This window comes from Babylonia areolata, chromosome 1 (genome assembly GCF_041734735.1).
Source record: "Babylonia areolata isolate BAREFJ2019XMU chromosome 1, ASM4173473v1, whole genome shotgun sequence".
NCBI lineage: Eukaryota > Metazoa > Mollusca > Gastropoda > Neogastropoda > Buccinidae > Babylonia > Babylonia areolata.
Window position 1 is genome coordinate 64,292,153 of NC_134876.1, and position 20,551 is coordinate 64,312,703.

The 20,551-nt window shown below is 38.4% G+C and overlaps 1 protein-coding gene across 1 annotated transcript in view; it reads left to right on the plus strand.

Moving 5' to 3' along the window:
- Positions 1-1,637: 1,637 nt before the first annotated feature.
- The window catches only part of LOC143285579 (uncharacterized), a 45,072-nt gene continuing 26,158 nt past the window's right edge, over positions 1,638-20,551 (plus strand). Inside the window, exons 1-14 of the mRNA XM_076592977.1 lie at positions 1,638-2,024; positions 6,001-6,119; positions 9,238-9,343; positions 10,479-10,618; positions 11,193-11,314; positions 11,994-12,075; positions 12,790-12,922; positions 13,049-13,152; positions 13,816-13,898; positions 15,151-15,308; positions 15,648-16,228; positions 16,907-17,019; positions 19,414-19,509; positions 20,099-20,235. Coding sequence (XP_076449092.1) covers positions 1,928-2,024; positions 6,001-6,119; positions 9,238-9,343; positions 10,479-10,618; positions 11,193-11,314; positions 11,994-12,075; positions 12,790-12,922; positions 13,049-13,152; positions 13,816-13,898; positions 15,151-15,308; positions 15,648-16,228; positions 16,907-17,019; positions 19,414-19,509; positions 20,099-20,235 — 2,071 coding nt within the window. The 5' untranslated portion in view covers positions 1,638-1,927. The remainder of the gene's footprint in view (positions 2,025-6,000; positions 6,120-9,237; positions 9,344-10,478; positions 10,619-11,192; positions 11,315-11,993; positions 12,076-12,789; positions 12,923-13,048; positions 13,153-13,815; positions 13,899-15,150; positions 15,309-15,647; positions 16,229-16,906; positions 17,020-19,413; positions 19,510-20,098; positions 20,236-20,551) is intronic.

Consider the following 20,551-nt stretch of genomic DNA (forward strand, 5'->3'; position numbering starts at 1 on the left):
AAACCCCTACTTTTCGCTCTTCACCCACTCAGGGGCTAGCTGATCCCAGTCCTCCAGAAGGGAGGGCTGGGCCCAAAAATAAGTTTAAAAAATCAGAATGTTCTAAAGAGCGGGAGGTATTTCGGAGGCGGATGCCTTATCCTAGACCTACTCTATCGAACTACTACTTTTGCGGCTTTCAGTTTTCTTGGGACACTCTTGACTTGAAGGTGTCGAGGGTGTCAGCTGCCATTGCTGTTTCGGACAGTGCATTCCAGTCTGCGATGGTTCTAGACAGAAAGGAGGATCCTCTGTATTGGGTCCTACACTGGATGCGGCTCAGCTGCTGTAGGTGTCCTCTTCTCAGTCTGGCAAGGGCAGGGACCAGCTTGCTTCTACTGATTCACAATTGCCTCATTGTTGAGGATTTTACGCAGCTTAACTAGCCTCGCGACCTTTCTGCGGTGCCTGTCAATGATGGCAGGCACGTTAGATGTGTTGTTGTACCTGTTGGTCACAAACCGGGCTGCTCTCCTCTGGACTGCCTTAATCTTGTCAATGTTATGTTGGCTATGTGGGTCCCATACTGAGGAGGCGTACTCAAGTATGGGCTGCACAAAAGTCTTGTAGGCAGTCTCCTTCAGATCGGTGGCGCTCACTTTCAATTTGCGTCGCAAGAAGCCCAGGGTCTTGTTGGCTTTGGCGCAGATGTTGTTGATATGTAGGTCCCAGCTGAGGTCTTGGCAGATGGTGACGCCAAGGTACGTGACAAAGTGTGACCATGGAGCCGAAATTGATTCTTGGTGATGGTTCTCTTGCGGGTAACAGGGAGGGTGGTACACTTTCCTGGGTGGAAGGCCATGTCCCAGCTCTGCACCCACTGTTCAAGACGGTGGAGATCTTCTTGGAGCTGGCGTTGGTCACACACACACACACACACACACACACACACACACACACACACACACACACACACACACACACACACACACACACACACAATTAATGTTGTTATTTATATTTACATTGTTGTAGGTTAATACTTGTTGATATGCATATACATATTCTCCCCCCCCCCGCCCCCCATGACATCTCATTCAATACACACCACAGTCTCTTTAGACTTTTTCTTATAATAATCTACCTTTCCTCTGATACATAACATGAACACTTTTTTACACTAATATTCACATGCACTCCCTTTCCTTTATCCACTACTTGACTCCTTTCCGTCTAAAAACACTTATAGTGAATAGACGTTAAACTGAAGATAAAACACACTTGTGGGTTTACATTCACTTTTTCCTTATCCACCACCACTACGACCCCCCACTATTTTTTGTTTGTTGTTGTTTGTAGTATTATATCACTTGAAGTGGAAAGACGTAAAATTGGGGACAACTGTCGCACGTTGGCCGTGCCAATACTCTTACTTGAGAAAGACAAAGTCTTAGAGGCGAGAGGAAACGTGAAGTGGTTTCAAAAAGAATACTACGATACAGTTTTACATAATGTGTTACAAAAATACATATGTACTTTGAATGTTTGCGTTGTATACTAAAATCTACAAAAAATACAGCTGCCATTTAACAAAAATAAAGACACATTTCAATCACGTGATATTTGCTGTCCGAGACATCCGCTAAGAACAATCAGAAGTTGCGGTGTCTGGCCTGGATAAGGACGAATGTTGTCATTTAGAACAGACATTGAGACTAGTTAGATTTTCAAGAATGTACAGTTCTATTGTATATGTTATGGGTCGTGTGTCATTTCAGAAGCCTTAACTTTGGCATGAACTGTCAGAACGACAAATTAAACCAACGGAAGTGTTGGGGAATTACCAACAGGAAGTGCTTCCTCTTTTCGATTGACGGATACATGTAGCAGTGGGTGGAGATTGTTGGCTACCTTTTTTTTCAGAGCGGAGTTTGGTGCCGATGACAAAATGAAGAAGCTCTTCAGTTCGAACCAAAGTTCTCACATAGGAAAGACTTTCCAAGTGGGTCGTTACAGCGTCACTGTTGAAGATGTTATCGCAGAAGGTGCGTATGAAGTTGAGGTCTCTGTGTTCTTATCATCAGTATTGGAGGGGGCGTGTGGATAGACTCTCTGCTTATCTTGCTTCGAATCGACACACCCACCACTCAGATTCTCTTGATGATTGAACTTTTTCTACTTCTGTTTGATAACTACAATAAACACTAGACGATGCAAATGTGACATCATAAAGTGATAAAGTCTAAAAGTGTGATAACTGCGCTTGAAAACCACACCTTTGTATCCAGCAAATCTGAGTTTGTGTGTGATGTTCCATATGAGTGACTGAGAGCAAATATCCAAATTTAGCAATAATATTTGAGTAACAATGATACTGAAATGACCCAAGCAATTTTTATCCCATGAACATCTCATGAAAGAGTCACGTGCAAGGAACTAGAGAAACCAAGACACTGGTTAGATATAACAAATTTTGACACAAATAATATGGCTTATGATAGCTGAACATCACACAGTATATTATCATCAAAACATTTAGGATCTGACACATCTGATGATACAAGTGTATGACAGACATTTTTTGATGTCGGGGGAAAGAATCATTTCAAGGTAGCTTTGTGATCCAGTTCCTGAAGTTGATAATTCCAGTAGTCAGACTCAAGTGCTGATTACTTATGTTCAGTTTTAGGTCTTTGCCTAAGGCCTTGTCAGCAATGCATTGCCCACTGTTAAAAAATAATGGAAATTATTTGAATATTCTTACTGGGAAGCATGGTAATACTGTGCAAACAGGTTGAATGCAGGTTCAAGTGTGCTATTTATTACTACAGCTGGTACCTCTGGTTCTGCAACATGCATACTTTAAAAAAAAAAAAATTATACAAGCTTATGGAATTAATGAGCTAAGTCATGTGTTGGTGTCATGTGCTAAATATTTCATATTATTGCATAGATATTTATGACTTAATCATAATTGATAGATGTCTAACTGGTTTAATTGGAAAGCCAGAAACAGTTGTAATCTACACTGTATACATGAATAAAAAAAACAAACAACAAACAAACCAAAAAACATAACTAAGACATCTAACTGGTTTCAAGAGAAAGAAAGAAACATTTGTATTGTCAATGATTTACTGGTCATGGCACATGATAATTGGCTCGACATTTCACTTGCTCTAACTTTATTTTTTTGTTGGCAATCTCTCATTGGGTAGAATTTGTGTAAACTGTATCATTGACAACCAGGCAATCCTTGATGACTTGTAACAAGTTAAAATAATACAGTGGACTGACAAAATCTAGAACAAGAACTTAGCAACATGCACTGACTGTACTCTACTGGAGTTTGGCAATATTGTACACAAAACAGTGTTCTAATACTGAAACAGGGACAGTGCTGACCTAAGTAAAAACCACTCTCATAGATCAACAGATTAATTATTTACAATTTCATTTATCTTAGTGAAATTCTGCCATCAACGAAGTTCTTGTAATATTTTCTGTTGAACCTTTGTGAAATCAACAACAACAAAACACTATTCTTTTGTTGACAGTTAACTCAGTTAAATATCAAATCAGCTTTGTGTTTAAAGGGTACATGATGTGCAATAGCATCATGTTCTAAACATGTGGCAAAACCATGCATTATAGCAACTATGATGGCTTAAACTAGCAGCCAGGCACTACACAGGACACCGCCATATTGGGCTTAGTTAACTCTGTAGAATTAAAGAGGGAACAGAAAGAGGTAAATTGTGATGTCACATGTACTGTGTACAAAGTCAACTTCCACTGGTGTTCCAGGATTGTTCAGTTTAGAACAACTGTGAGAAACAACGGATGTTCTGTGATTCATACTGCAAGCCCATCACATACCTCATTTTTAAAAGCTGTAACAGGCCAATCAATCATTCATTGTCTCTGGAACATATGCTTTCTTCTGGCATGATGGAGTTGGCAAACATGCAGTTCCCACATCGGCACTCACAACTTTGATTTGTTTGTGTTGTTGATGTTTGAACAATTTGTTTTCCCAATTTTTTTTTCCCCCACAAACATGGGTTCAAAATTAAATAAGGAACTAAACCAAAATCTACCCCCAACACAAGAGTTTGCACATTTTTTTTTTCTTTTCTTTTGGGAAGTTCCTGCACAGTATTTTGTAATAAATTTGTTTCAATCTGCTTCACAACTCAGCCTAAGCGGAAAATATGTCTCTGTACTGGATACATCACAAGCTTTTCAAAATAGCAAGCTCCATGACTGCTTAAAATATCACATTTCAATAGTGTTTTTTTCTCAACCTACACATAAATTGATTTGCTTTCAAAATTATTGTACGAGCCTTGCTTACCTAAAATCTATATTTATGTAAGCCTAAAACTGTAAAAGCCAAACCACTTTGAGTCACCCATTAAAGTTTATTAACTAATTAAGGCATAACATTAACAAATTCAAAGGTTTATAAACAAGGGCAGAAGGGGGGATAAAAAAGGAAAGGAAAGAGATCCAGAGATGATGAAGAGAAGCCATTGAGCTGATGCTTGATAGTATAATAATTATTATTACTACAATAGTAAGTATGTACTACTACTACTATTACTACTACTACTACTACTACTTCTATTACTAATGGATACTTCCTCTCAAATATTGTAACACTAACAGTCTAATTGGGAGTTCAAAGCATGTTACAATAAACATTTAACAGATAATTGAGATAGTGACATTCTCACGCATGCGCAAGTGAAATTACAAAAAGAAGAAAAAATAATGATTAAACACACAAAAGCATAAGACATATGTTATATTCAAAGACCATGCATATCATATTATTTAATCACACACACACAAACACACTCTCTAGTGTCTGTCTCAGATTCTGTCTCCCTCTCTCTCTCTCACACAGACACACACACAGACACACACACACACACACCAGCATCCCAACAACATGGTGTGTGTGTGTGTATATATATATATATATATATATATATATATATGTAATACATGCTGATTGAGAAAAATCATATTACAACCTGTTCAGTTTTTGCCAAAACTTTTAATGTTTATGAAAATTCAAATTTAAATGTCACAGCTAGAGTCATACAGTGATTGGGTTACTGGTAGCCCGATGAGTATCTGCCCTGATGCTAAATGCCGAAAAGGGCTTAAGCCTTTAGCTACAGCACCTGGCAGACTATTCCAGCTCAGTATAAGTTATTGCTCTTGTTACAAAAGAAATTGCTTCTGATGTCAAACTGGCTGTGGAGTGTGATACAAGGTCAGCTTCAGATTGTAGCCTCTTTGTATCTCATGCCTGGAATCGCTTAGATCTGGGTCCCTCAGTCTTACATATGCCATGAGGTACATGAGCTCTTTGAAGAGTATCCTAAAATGTAGTCTATCATGTCTCCCATTCTATGGTGGTGCTCAAGGTTTGGTAGTTTGAAGACAGTTAGACATTCAGAATTGGGTTTGTTTTACAGGAATCCTATCACAGTATCAGCATTATGTTCAAACCTGTCAGTTAACAGCATCTGCTCCATTTCTTTGATACTAATAATAGCTATATATTTTTTTATTTTGAAATTTAGTCCATTGCTTAGTTGCATGGATTCATGACAGTGTACAGTGTAAGATGTCCCTTTTGACATTTTGTGGATGGTGTTAGAGAGTTGATCACCATCGTGAGTTATTGACTTTTATCCTGTCTTTTTTACTTTCAGGCCTTGAAATCTAGTTTTCTTTTAGATGTAGCCCATTTAAAATTTCTTTCACAATCATAGTGCTTTTACATTTTCACTCCATGGCTTGAGCAAGCAAAAAAGGCCAGTACGATGGAGTTGATAAGTAAGAAGCACTGGAACAACTCTTTAGCCCAGTTTAGGGGACTGGGTTCCTTGCTTTTGTTCAGTAGTCAGTAGCGAGTGAATGATTTGTTTTTGTATGAAAAAGACATCAACAATACCAAAAACTGCTTTAGTTTTACTTTTAGTGATTCAAATTTATTTGCAGGGGGCTTTTCTGTTGTTTTCCTGGTCAAGTCATCATCAGGAGGACGCTTTGCCCTGAAGCGCATGTACGTTAACAATGAAAAGGACTTGGCAGTCTGCCAGAAAGAAATAAAAATTGCGGTGAGTGTTTGCTTTTGATTTTTTTCTTCAAGTATTGAGAATGTGTTAACTGCTTTATTATTGTTTTGAGTGTGTGTGAATTACTTTACCAGTTTATGTGCTACCACAGTAATTAAAAATATAACATTATATAGCTGCTCTGCAGTACTGGATCTTTCATGCAAAATGATTTTATGCCCTTTTATTTTATCCCCTATTAAGTATCATATCAAATGTTTAGAAGGTTTAACTTTAAAATATGTTTATGATCCAATGTGTTTGTGTTTGTATTAAGATTCAAATGTTATGAAGGTTTAACTTTAAAATATGTTTATGATCCAGTGTGTGTGTGGTGTGTGTGCGTGCGTGCGTGCGTGCATGCATGCGTGCGTGTGTGTGTTTTCAATGGATCCATTATTTTCCATGTTCTGCAACTGAATATGGACTTTGCACACAACAAAAATTGCCAGTTTTGTGACCTGGAACCCAACTCAATAACTGTTCAGGAAAGTCACTTCGAGCAAAGAATCAGTATGATGACCAGGTTTTAAGTTGGATTGCAGTCATGACCATCTGGTGCTGAATAGGGAAGGAAATCCTATTAGTGTTGTACTGTCCATGACATTCAAGACCAGAACGGGAAACTCTGTTCTTAGTGTAAGCCCATTATGTGGCATTAGCTTGCTGCTGGAGGGCTTGTAAATTATGTATCATGTAAGCAGTTTTCAGCAGAATAATGCTAATTTACACAGAAGCTGAAGGCTGTCTGATGGATCAGTCAATACTCTTTTGTAAGAATAATGCCTGAGGCTGAAGCAGAAAGGTAATGATCAACAAAAAGTTTTAAAACAGACATTGTCTGTTTACAAAAGACTTCACTCAAACTGAATCTTCTCACAAACAGAAAAGTCTGATAAAATTATTAAATGAAAAGACTAAAAGAGGGATAAGAAAAACAATACCACCATAACAACAGCACAAAAAAAAGCAAACACACACAAACTCTGAAGGCTGCTTGGAATTTGTTTTAAGGACTGTCTTATCTTTCTTTTCTTAAAGTTAAAGTTAGTTTTTCATCCAAATCAGGTCATTCCTATGTCACTTTCACTCAGCAGTTTGTCCTGTCTGAAGAGACTCCAGTCTGAGATGGGGATGATATACTGTGGGAATTAGTACAGCAGATTCTGCTGGAGATAAGTTTCTTTTCTTTTTGTGTGCTTGGCAGAATCAGGAAACATGATCCTATTCATTCAGTTATTTCCTGTCTCCTCTGTCTTCTCTAGCTCTGTGTGAGACTATGCAGTTGTCAGTTTTCAGACTTTGACTACACATTTGTCGGGATATCTCTCATTCTGTCTCTCTCTCAACATACTTTTTTTTTTTGGAGTGGGGGGGGGGGGGGGGGGGGGGGGTTGCAGCTCACAAAACATATTTACAGTCAATTGAGTTCATTACCATCAGTCCTTTGTCACTCATTTTTACTTTAATTGTGCAAAATCTGCCCAGGAAATCATCCAAATTATTTGCTGAACATTTTTAGGGTGACATTTCTGGATTATCATGTCCCCAGAGTTTATAAACTTGTGTGCAAAGTGCAGGGAAGCAGCATGCAGCAATGATCAAAAGTTGTGTGATTTTGTCTGTGCATAAGTTAATGCATTTATTGTTGTTTAACTTTGAAATCTTTCAAGTAACAGAGATTTCTGCTGTTTTACAGTTATGTATAAAATATGTGAAAAGGGGGTTTATTTTGTAAACTTTGAAACTGTGGTAAACCGAAAAGCGATATTGCATGAATGTTTACGTAAGACTTGTTAAGTTGATCAAGAATGAGGGTGTTCATTCTTTCTGGGAACATTGTTATGAAAAAGGAATGAATGATGATGGAACATTTACTTAAATATGGCCTTTTGAACCTTAAGAACCCCATACTCCATTAAAAAGAAAAAAAAAAAAAAAGAAGAAGAAAAAAAGTCAAAACTATTATTAGTATAAAAACCAACCAACCAAACAGAATAAAAGACAAACTTTATAGAGGTTTTCATTTGTTCATTTTTTTAATACACAAATTTAGAAATTATCCAGCCCTCCATTCTTAAAACCTTGCTGAGGTTTTTTGTTTTTTTCTAGAAGTTTGCGCTTGTCTATCACTTTTATCCCCTATGCATTGACAACATTAAATGAAACATCATATGTATGCGTTGATCATCCAGTGGCACATATGTGAGAGGTAATCCTAACATTGACCTTTTCTTTGTTTAGTTGCTGGGCATCTTGCCAGAACATTGTCTTGCATGTCAGTAACTGACTTAGTCACATCAGGCCAGGGTTGTCACAGACTCCACAACACTTTTAACGCAAGCTGTGCATCTTTCCCAATGCATAAAGGAAACAGACAGCATTTGCATAAATGTGCTGTGTTATAATTGAGTTGGTTTGATTATTGTTTTAAACTTATTCTTTTGAAGAACCCGAGCCAGTATTTGGACTTGGGTAATGTGCTTGAATCTAAAATCTCTGTTTACCCCTGTGTCTTTTGTCTTTTTCTTACTGGTGCTTTTGGAACTTTCGTCCTTCTCTTCCCCAGATAGGTCACAGGGTAAAAATACTGTTATCAATGGAAATAACAATGAAGGAAAAATACGTAACATGCACACTATCTGTGTTTAGATCAGAGGGTTCACACTTAGGTGAAGGAAAAAAATCTTTCATTTTCATTCTGTGACATAGCCATATTATTAACACATATTAACACATGCATTCATTCACTGATCCATCCCCCTTCCAGAATTGCATTATTCTGAATATTGATTTTGGTACACTGTAAATAGATGCTTGACATGAAAAAAAAGAAGAAAAGAAATGAAGAAGAAAAATCACAAGTACAATGTTGCAGAGATCAGGTGAAGAAAATCGGGGTCATTTAGGAAAAAAATTTTGGACTGTAGGCCAGTAACTAAAAATGAAGAAAAATTACATGAATAATAGAAACAAAAACAAAAACAGCAGTGATCATAAAATTAGAGTTAAAGATTCCTCATCAGCTTAAGTTATAATAGGCATTAATTGTGTTCATGATTACTACCAAAGTTCTGCTGACTGGGATGATTTGACTGAATGGGGTGATTTGAAATTTCAGAAGGACCTGAGCGGCCATAAAAACATCATCCGTTATATTGATTCCAGCATCTCAGTCACTCCAAACAAAGTCTATGAAGTGCTGCTTTTAATGCAGTACTGCAGAGGTAAGTTTGATGATGAGAAGCAGCTGTGAAATTGTGCAGGTTACAGCTGAATATCATTTTTGATACACATAATTTTTTTATGTTAATAGTAACTTTTTTAAAGAAGTACCAGTACTTTGGAGAAAGAGAAGAAGAACAAAAGGAAAATAGCTGAAGTATTTGATTTAAAGCAAGATCATCATCATCAGAAGGTCAGATCAAAATATGTATTGACATTCATGATTGTCTTTACACACAAACATGGCCAGACACACATTTTCAAACACACAGCCACATTCAAATTCAAGGAAGCTGAGTTTCAGTATTTTGTGCCCACAAGTAAGTTGTTGTCCATGCACACTTGTTAACTGGTTAAAAATTGTCTGTGCTGGTCTTCACTTTTGTATATATGCTTATTCATGATTTTGTGATGTGTTGATTGATTCAAAATTTCAATATGTATTTATGATTTGCAGATCTATATTTAACTCTCAGACACACACACAAGCACGCATGCACGCATGCATGCATGCACAGGAACACACACACCACTGTCAGAGCTTTTGTAGAGCTATGAGAATTGCAGGATAGAAGAGCTGGATGTGTGTGATGCTGGCTTTGAGGGAATGTAATGATAATACGAAAACATGGTTTTTGCAGTGAGTTGTATGAACCATAGACATAAGCACTTATTTTTCTTAGAATTACTAGTTTTTTCTACTTTCACACACACACACACACACACACACACACACACACACACACACACACACACATATATGTATATGTGTGTGTGTGTGTGTTTTACCTTTTACTCTCATATATGTGTGTCTACATCAATACATGTCTGTGTACATGTAATATGCATGTATACCATGTCTGACAGGTTGCTTATACATCATAAACCTTGTCACTAGTTCAGTTAACATTAGCATATGAACACCTCACACATAAAGTAATGATTATACACTATACAAACACCCATTTAAAATCATCTGTTGCTTGTGCAAACATCCCTTCACATGCACACAGAATAAAAGCAAATTCCGCATTTCTGCATATTGTGAGTGTGCATGTTAAGATGTGTCATCAGTCATAGGGTTTACACTTCTGACCTAGTTACATCTCATTTTCAACAGCTTTTATTGTGTTGCAGGTTCTGTAATCCAGCTAATGAATGATCGGTTGTCAACGGGGTTCAGTGAGAGAGAAGTTTTGAGGATATTCTGTGATGTCTGCGAAGCAGTATCCCGTTTACATCATTGTCAAACCCCTATCATTCATCGGGATCTCAAGGTGATTCTTATTTAATGTTTTTGTGTATGGATAGTGTATATGTATGCACATGTGTGCATTTGACTTTGTGTGTGTGTGTGTGTGATTTTCTTGGACATTTTTATGGAATTGCATATTGTTGTCAAGCTTTTTCAGTCTCATTAAACTTTTCAAAGCAATAGAAGAAATTATTACTGTTTATTAAAAACTTGAACTGTACACAACTGAGACCAATGTAAAAACATTGTGTTGACTTTATGATTATAAATAAAGTACTCTGGATTGTAAATCGGAATTGGAGGAAAAAGTGAGGGGGGAAAGTCATGTTAAGTCCAGAAATTTTTCATATTTGATCTGCCAATAGAATGTTTCCAGCATTGATTGTTGCTTGAAAAATGTCATTGTGATGTTCAATCCAGACTATATATATGTAAAAGCAGCACTGGGCTTCACCTCTTGTTTTGTTGAAAACAGATATGTGTACTACATTCTTTCTTATATTAAGCAGAGTTGAGAGGCATTTGATTTTTTTTCTGTTATATGTAGTTGACTGATTTCATTTCTGCAAGCATATCAAGATTTTCCTTGTTTTCAGGTGGAAAACATTTTGCTTGGAGAGGGAGGTAACTACGTACTGTGTGACTTTGGCAGTTGTACAGGACGTGTTATGAAACCAGATCAGCAAAAAATACAGCAGTTAGAAGATGAAATTCAAAAGTAAGTCATGGTGTTCCATGTTTGCATGTTCCAAAAAAAGTTAAATTCTGTGACAATACCCCATGTTAGTGTTGTGTATGTATGTATGTGTATAAGATGTTCAAGGCGAGATATTGAATTTTACATTCTCAGCACTTCTGGACTTGATATGTTTGTGTCGAAAAAAAAAAAAAAAAACTCCTCAAGGGATACTCAGTATCTCTTATTATTTTTTTTATTTTTTTAATTTTATTTCATTTTATTATTATTATTATTTTTTTACAATTCCTCATAGTTAAAGATGATATTGTTTAGTAGATGCTTTTCCCCAATAACATTCTGTGGGTTTACACTGCTGATGGGGTTCCACACTGGTGGTCATTCCCAAGGCTGGTCATTCCTGTGAAACTGTTTTAAACACGTGAAAATGTTTATTGGGACTGTATTCACAATTTGCCTGCAAAATTATTGTGTCAGATTTGTAGGGCATTGGTAAGGAGACATTTGTTGGGTCAAAATGAACATAGATATGGCCTGAAAGTAATGTTTGAGGATCAGTGTACATGAGTTTTCAGTACAAAAGGATAGTTTGTAAAATTGGTGAGATTGCTCTTTCAGTTCATTTCAGTTTGTGTGATTGATTGTTGTATGCTATTATTCATTTGGATAATGTGCATGTATGTGTGTTTCTCATGTGCAGGTATACCACCCTGTCATATAGAGCTCCAGAAATGGTTGACTTATATGGTGGCACCCCCATCACCACTAAAGCTGATATATGGGTGAGTGGACAGATATGTGCAGTTTGCACATATCTTGGCCCATGTATTTCACAGGATTCACTGGTCCTCATTGGGCATTGTGGGTGTTGCTTTTCAAAGGATTGAAAAAAAAGATCTGTTGTTAACTGGAGGGTGGAGGTAAGGGAGCACCAGAACAACATGTGGGTATGGAGTGAAAGAAAAATAGACATGAAAATAGATATTTCAGTATTTTGTATTGCAACATGTTTGTATCATTGTCAGTGGAATAGTATTTAGTGTGGCAGGTCAGTGTTGGAAAGAAGGTTGCAGTTTACAGGTGGTGAATCAGACTCCAGCTGAATGACACTCCTAATTAGGCCAGATCTAAACTGTTACCAGTGGCATAAGTATCAGAATGTGGGTGTCAGGTAAGGTTGAGAATTGGACTCTTGTGTCAAAGTTTTGTTGGTTCTGATTACCAAATTTAAAAGAAACTTTGATTATGAAATCAGATGAAAAAAATCTTTGGAAAATGTGGATGTAAAATTGTTCATCATGCAACAGTAAGTTGAGCAACAGACTTTGAGAATGGTAGATTTTTTTTTAAATGTATATCCTTTTCTTCTTTTTATATTTTCTTTGTTTCTATCCATTCTGGACATGAACTGTGAGAGCTCCACCTTTTATAAGAACTGAATAGATGTTCAGTTGTTGGATGTTAAAACATTGATCATTCCATGTCATGTGTTGCAGGCTCTGGGGTGTTTACTTTACAAACTCGCCTTCTTCACACTTCCCTTTGGGGAGAGTACCTTGGCTATTCAGAGCGGGAATTATTCCATACCTGACAGCTGCCGTTACTCCAGAGGCCTTCAGTCATTGATAGGTAGTGATTTTTTTTTGTTTTAAGTGTTATTTTTTTCTGTTTAAGTTAAAGGTATTTTACACACACACACACACACACACACACACACACACACAGAATTTTATGTGCCATTCTTACTGTCTTCAGGCTACATGCTGGAGAAGGATCCTGGGAAACGACCAGATATATTTCAAGTATGCTATGTGGCCTTCCAGTTGTCAGGAAAAGAAAATCCTGTGCCAAATATGAATGTGAGTACATGGATGTTCCCAAGGTAGTTTATAAATTGGGGGGTGGTATGATGGTTGATGGATGTATTTGTCAAAGTTAATGGTCATTAAAAGATTCAGGGTTTAAAATTAATGAATATGGGGTCATTTGTCTTCTGAAGTTTGGACCTGGCCTGTACTGTGGAAAATATGAAAAGAAGTAGTGTTATAGTCATTTGAGCTTTAGGAGTTACAAAGACATTGGAAAATGAAGAAAACTAACAGGGAATGTAAAGTGTGTGAGTTTCAAAGAAGAATGGCTCTTTGAATTCTCATGGCTGCATATTGACACAAGACTGGAGTTTCAACTAAACTGCTTGTAAGTCTATAGAACAGCAAGAATCCACTATCATGGAATATCATTAAATATCATACATCAGATGTCAGATCTGGTTTTATAAACAGTTTCCAGTAAAGAGATTCTTTACTTTTGTTGATTGGTTACATGCTTTCCGTTGTTCATATGTTTTTGTTGATAAGCTACAGTTGATTTTTTTTCTCTCATGTACTTCTATGCCATTTACTGGTGGGATCAGAAGTAGAGAACTCTGCAGTTGTTAATTATGTACTGATTATATGCACTAATGAACTGTCTTGTTTTACAAGATATGCAAGTTTGATTGTTGGCATTGTATTATTTTACAGTCTGTGCCAGTACCGGACATGAGTACCCTTCCAGTTCCGCTGACTGAAACAGAAGCCAAGCAGATCAAGACCAGCTCACAAAAGTAAGTTGCGATTCCAGCTTTGCTTCAGTATTTAAGGCAACAAATCTGTCAAATAAACTGAAGTGAAAGAAGAATCGTTTTACTATGCAGGCATTTACTTCAGTCTGATTCTAAGATTGAACTCATCAAATGTCACGCAAATCATGGACTTTTAAAAATATTTTCCTTTTCTTAAAAAAAATTCCCATAATAAGCTTAGAGCTTAGTCTCCGACCGAGGATAGGCGCTATAGAAGTATCCATATCAATTAATCGAAAAAAGTGTCAATAACAAGAAAGTCAGAGGTGGTGGAGGTCTGGAGTCGACCGGAGGGAGCGAAGGAAGTGGAGGAGGCAGCCCAGAGTGTCCATGAATCGATTGCGATTGCACCTTAATTTTAGCCCGATCTCCCAGTCGAACCATATAATTATGTGACCTGGTTGAAGACAAAATTTGACAAAAAACAAGAACGCCAGAAAAGCAACAGACAGACAGAAAATATGGAAAAAAACTTAGCCGTATGAAGAGCACAGGAACAGGAGTCATAATGGCTGCCGGAAAAAGAGGGCGCTAGCCAGCGGGACAAAGGGGAGGTTACCTACTTCCGGGAGGTTATCGGCCGTAGTTACTTTCGTTTTCTCCGCATAGGCGGATAGTAGTTTGCACAGGACAGGAATGTCAGACCCCTGCCGGAGTCTGCACTAGTTGGGTCACGTTAGGTATGTGTAATTAAATGTAATTTTAGATAGAAAATTTCCTGTTTTGCTGCTGTCCCATAGGGATTGGGATATGTTGAAAAAAAAAAAAGAAGTAAAATCTTTCTCTTTTTCAGTGCCTGTGTGTGGGTGTGGGTGAGTGGGAAGGTAGTGAGACACAAAGAGAAAGAGAATTTGTGTACTTGCTGGTGTTGAAACACTTTGTGTCATGCATCATAATGGTGAGAAGGTAAAACCTGCGGATCAGTTTTATTATATAGTTAACAAATTAGGAGATAGTTGAGTGTTTGCCGTCAAAAGAGGGCGCTAGCCAGGGGGACAAAGGGGACGTTACCTACTTCCGGGAGGTTATCGGCTGTAGTACTTTCATTTTCTCCGCATAGGCGGATAGTAGTTTGCACAGGACAGGAATGTCAGACCCCTGCCGGAGTCTGCACTGGTTGGGTCACGGTAAGTATGTTATTTAAACGTAATTTTAGATAGAAAATTTCCTTTTGGTGCCATTGTTTCAGTATAACTTGAATGGTGATTTATGTAGCATGTTATGTGCTCTGCAGGGCTGTGAGTGCACCTGTGATAGAAACAACCTCTGTTGCCCCAAGACAGCGACCACGAGGACAGAATGTGAACCAGGCTGCAACGTTGGGTTTGCCTATCTCCACAACCATCGCCCCCAGAAAACGTCCCTCTGCCAGCAATCCCAACACCCCTAATGGTTGGTTTTCATTTCTTCTTCTTTTTTTTGTTATTTATTTATTTATTTATTTACTTATTTTTCTGTTTTCTTTCCTCAGTCCCATGTGTTCTTTTTTTTCTTTTACCACTGAAATGTTTGTAAAGGAATAAAAATCCTGGTAAATCCAGATTGCCTTCCTGTATGTTTTCAGTTTTAGCGGGGTGATACAGGAGAGTGGACAGTTAGTGAGAATTGCCCTTTAGTCTGCAAAAGTTTGCTCTTGCATTTCTATGTTATGGTTGCAGTCTGTGTGATGATGCCCATTCTCAGTGTCTCCCTCTTCCATGCCCTTCAGTCAGTTGCTGTTTCTTGTGCCAGAGGGGGCTCAGCAGACTCAGCCCACCCCTTCTCCACAATACGGCGGCCAGTACCTGGGACCATCCCCTCAGTACCCGGCAGGCATGCAGCAGCCTTCCCCACAGTTCCCCAACCAGCCTCCTCTTCCAGCAGGCTTCGCCTACAGCAACGCTCAGCCCCCTGCAGGCTTCCCCTCCTACACCAACGCTCAGCAGATAGCCCAGCAACCCTACCCCTCAGCACAAGCAATGCAACAGCAGATGCTGCAACAGCAACAGTTACTACAACAACAGCAGCAGCTGCAGCAGCAGCAACAACTACAACTACAACAACAACAACAACAACAGCAACAACAGCAAGTCCACCAGCAGTCTGTGATAGGTGGGACAGGGGGAGAGGGGGCTGTGGACAGACTGCCCCACAGTGGTAGCTGTGGTAATGTGCAGACAGGACAGTTGATTCAGATAGACGATGCAGTGGAGGGTCGTACAGTCAGTGCAGAAAATGTCAACAGTAGAGAGGTTACTCCACCAACCAGTACAGCAGAAGATGTTTTCAGACGTCCAGCTTTGCCAAGAGCACTTGCTTCAAACAGTCAAAAGGTAAGCTTAATATATGTTTGTTTGCATGTTTCTGTATGTCTGCGTGTCTCTGTGTGTGTTTATTGTCACACAAAGCTCTCATTACAGAACACTCACTCTCCATCCAGCCTGCTTCTTTGCATAAGTCTGCCTTTAAAGGTGTACAATTTTTAAATGAACTGAAGATTGAAGCTTTAGCTCTGTCCTCTATTTTTGTCAAATAAAACAGTGATGCCTGGATTTATCATTACTTCTGTTATCCTGCATCATCCTGTGAGCCCTTCTGGTTTGAGGTGTCCAGGTATGACACCATGCAAAAATCTGTTTACTTTTTATTTAGAGAGAGACTCAGAGTCAAGCATCCAGGAAGAAGAGAAGAGAATGCAATTTCTCTCTTGTCTGTTTAAAGTTCCTTTTTATTATTGTATTGTTTAAAACAGCAACAGAATTTAATGATGTGTGTTCCATGGAGCAGAAATAAAGTGGAAAAAAAAAAATCAGCATCTAATGAAGTGTGTTCCAGGGAGTACAAATATAGGTGGGGGGAAAAAAAAATCAAAATTCAACATTTGATGATGTGTGTTTTAGGGAGTACAGATAAAGTGGGAAAACAAATTCAAAACATTTAATGTTAGGTGTTTCAGGGAGTACAAGTAAAGTGGAAAAAAACAATCAACATTTTGATGGTGTGTGTTCCAGGGAGTACAAATAAAGACGTTCACTCCTCCGTCATCACCCAAGGTGACGAGGCATCGGCGCAATGTCAGTGACACTTCTTTCCTCATGATGGGGGGCAAGGGCAGTGCCTTCAAGTAAGTGCTTCATTGGGCAGACCCCACTAAAAGTTAAGGACTACTTCATAAAAAAGCTGGTATGTTTTGATAAAATGTTTTTAAAAAAAGGGATTGTTCAAATTATGCAGGCTGCCTATGATCAACTGCTGGCCTCTAATTGAATAGACAAATAGCTGTTTTAGGAACATGTGCCTATGAACAACTTGAAAAGTGTGATTGAAAAATCAGTGTTTCTGCTAAAAGTTTACAGATATTTAATTACATTTATTTAGTGTATAAATGATAGCTGTGGTTTTCCATCGTAGAAAGTGATGTGCTTGTGCATGAAAGCACCTCTGGTTTTTGAGTGGTGCTCATTACATTGGCTGCATACACCATTGTTTTCAGGAAGTTCAGCATCATTTGATCATACCCCCAAGAAGAAAAGAGTGCAAGTTCCCAAGTGTTCCTTAACTTTTTGTGAACGCTGTATTTGTAGCAAGAGACACTAGTTCAGATATGTGATGGATGTTGACAAAGCGAAAGAAGCAGTTCATTCCAATTACAAAGTCCAGAGACAGAGAAAGAATGGTGGCCAACAGTGGAGTGTTTGAATCTGGGTATGCGAAAATAGAGTTGATCCAAAGCTGATTGTAGAGAGCAAGATGGAGTGTGGAAGTGAAGACAACCACAGAGATAGGAAGGGGCAGATTTGTGGACACATTTATAACATAGAGTGCTGATCTTGTATCAAAAAGAGTCACTACAATCCCCCATCAGCATAGTGTGATATTTGGTTCAGTGTGTAGTATGTTGCAGTTCTCTCATTCATCTGGTCATGTGTGTTTTGTTTTGCAGTTCTGTCACTCATCAGTGTAGTGTGAGATTTGGTCATGTGTGTCTTGTGTTGCAGTTCTGTCACTGAACAGTGTAGTGTGATATTTGGTCATGTGTGTCTTGTGTTGCAGTTCTGTCACTGAACAGTGTAGTGTGATATTTGGTCATGAGTGTAGTGTTGGAAGTTCTGTCACTGAACAGTGTTGTGTGATATTTGGTCATGTGTGTCTTGTGTTGCAGTTCTGTCACTGAACAGTGTAGTGTGATATTTGGTCATGTGTGTCTTGTGTTGCAGTTCTGTCACTGAACAGTGTAGTGTGATATTTGGTCATGAGTGTAGTGTTGGAAGTTCTGTCACTGAACAGTGTTGTGTGATATTTGGTCATGTGTGTCTTGTGTTGCAGTTCTGTCACTGAACAGTGTAGTGTGATATTTGGTCATGAGTGTAGTGTTTGAAGTTCTGTCACTGAACAGTGTAGTGTGATATTTGGTCATGTGTGTCTTGTGTTGCAGTTCTGTCACTGAACAGTGTAGTGTGATATTTGGTCATGAGTGTCTCAACAGTATAATGTGATAATTGGTCCAGTGTGTAGTGTGTTGAACGTTCTGTCACTTATCAACTGGTATAGTGTGGTATTTGGTCCTGTGTGTAGTGTGTTACAGTTCTGTCACTCATCAGCATAGTGTGATATTTGGTTAAGTGTGTAGTGTGTTACATTTCTGTCACTCATCAGCATAGTGTGACATTTGGTTAAGTGTGTAGTGTGTTACAGTTCTGTCACTCATCAGCATAGTGTGATATTTGGTTAAGTGTGTAGTGTGTTACAGTTCTGTCACTCATCAGCATAGTGTGACATTTGGTTAAGTGTGTAGTGTGTTACAGTTCTGTCACTCATCAGCATAGTGTGATATTTGGTTTAGTGTGTAGTGTGTTACAGTTCTGTCACTCATCAGCATAGTGTGATATTTGGTTAAGTGTGGAGTGTGTTACAGTTCTGTCACTCATCAGCATAGTGTGGTATTTGGTTAAGTGTGTAAGTGTGTGTTACAGTTCTGTCACTCATCACCACAGTGTGATATTTGGTTAAGTGTGTTACAGTTCTGTCACTCATCAGCATAGTGTGGGATTTGGTTAAGTGTGTAGTGTGTTACAGTTCTGTCACTCATCACCATAGTGTGATATTTGGTTAAGTGTGTAGTGTGTTACAGTTCTGTCACTCATCAGCACAGTGTGATATTTGGTTAAGTGTGTTACAGTTCTGTCACTCATCAGCAGTGTGATATTTGGTTAAGTGTGTTACAGTTCTGTCACTCATCAGCATAGTGTGATATTTGGTCCTGTGTGTAGTGTGTTGCAGTTCTGTCACTCATCAGCATAGTGTGATATTTGGTTCAGTGTGTAATGTGTTGAAAATTCTGTCACTCATCAGTGTATTGTGCTTCTTGGTCCTGTGTGTAGTGAGTTGAAAGTTATGTCACCCGTCAGTTTAGTGTGATATTTGGTACTGTGTGTTTAATGTATTGACAGTTGTGCCACTTGTCAGTGCTTTGATAATGATCATACCTGGTCATGTGTGTGGTGTTTTATTTTCCCAGAGCGTACCACCCGTCTGGACATGGCATGCTGTCTGCTCCAAATGACCTCAAGTCCAAATCTGAAACGACCACTCCAATCAGTTCTCCCCCACCAATGTGAGTGGCATTTAAGCCAACAGTGGGTTTCACTTTCTGCTGAATCATGTCCAAGTTAATCTTGAAATTATGATATTTCATACTGGAAGATCACTTTCTCATATTTTGACAGTCTGGTGTGATCAAAGTTGATCAGATTTTAAAGAGCTGATCTAGGATTACATTTTAAATACTCTAGCAAAGTAGAATTCAGTAGAAAATGGACACACACAGACACAGACACAGACAGACAGACAGACAGACACACACACACACACACACACACACACACACACACACACACACACACATGTACACTGTGCACATGAATATTATGTGCAGATACATATTCAGGCCCACAGACTCACAAAGTAGCAAATTTACAGGATGAAAGTTTTATGCATGCTGCCAGTATAGCATTTGATCAAACCTGTTGTTAGATTATATCACATTATTGTGCCATATAGTGCCATCTAGTTTTTTCCGCCAGAATTTGCAAATATATATATACTTTTATTTAAAAGGATAATAATTTATTAATATCTATTCATTTCTTTTCATATAATGTTTCAGTTTCAGTGACCGCGCTTATAATCATTGTGTGTTACAGTGGCCAGTCTCACTTCACACGACCCTTGTCATCCAGTGTTGCTGAGTGGAATCCATTTGACGACAATTTCAATGCTGAGTCTGATGACTTCATGTTTGGCGCTGAATTTGATAAAATCAGGAGAGGCTCTAATACCAGTGAGTTGACAACTTACCTTCTTCATTTGCCCAAGAAAGTGCCACATAACCAAGTTGTCTCTGTCTCTGGACCATTCTTGATGTTAGATTGTTGGTCGTGAGGTTGTCTGTTGAAAACAGACTGAACTAAGCTGCAGTTCATGCCCACTGATCTGTCAGCTGCCACTCTGCAGTGAATTGTCTCCTCTGGAATGTTCCTTACTGCTCCTGTTGGGCGGCCAGATCAGGATTCATTGCAAGAGGTTTCGTAAACAAGCCTGATCAGTTAATGCAGTTCCTTGAGAAATATAAGTTAAAAAAAAATATATATGTCATA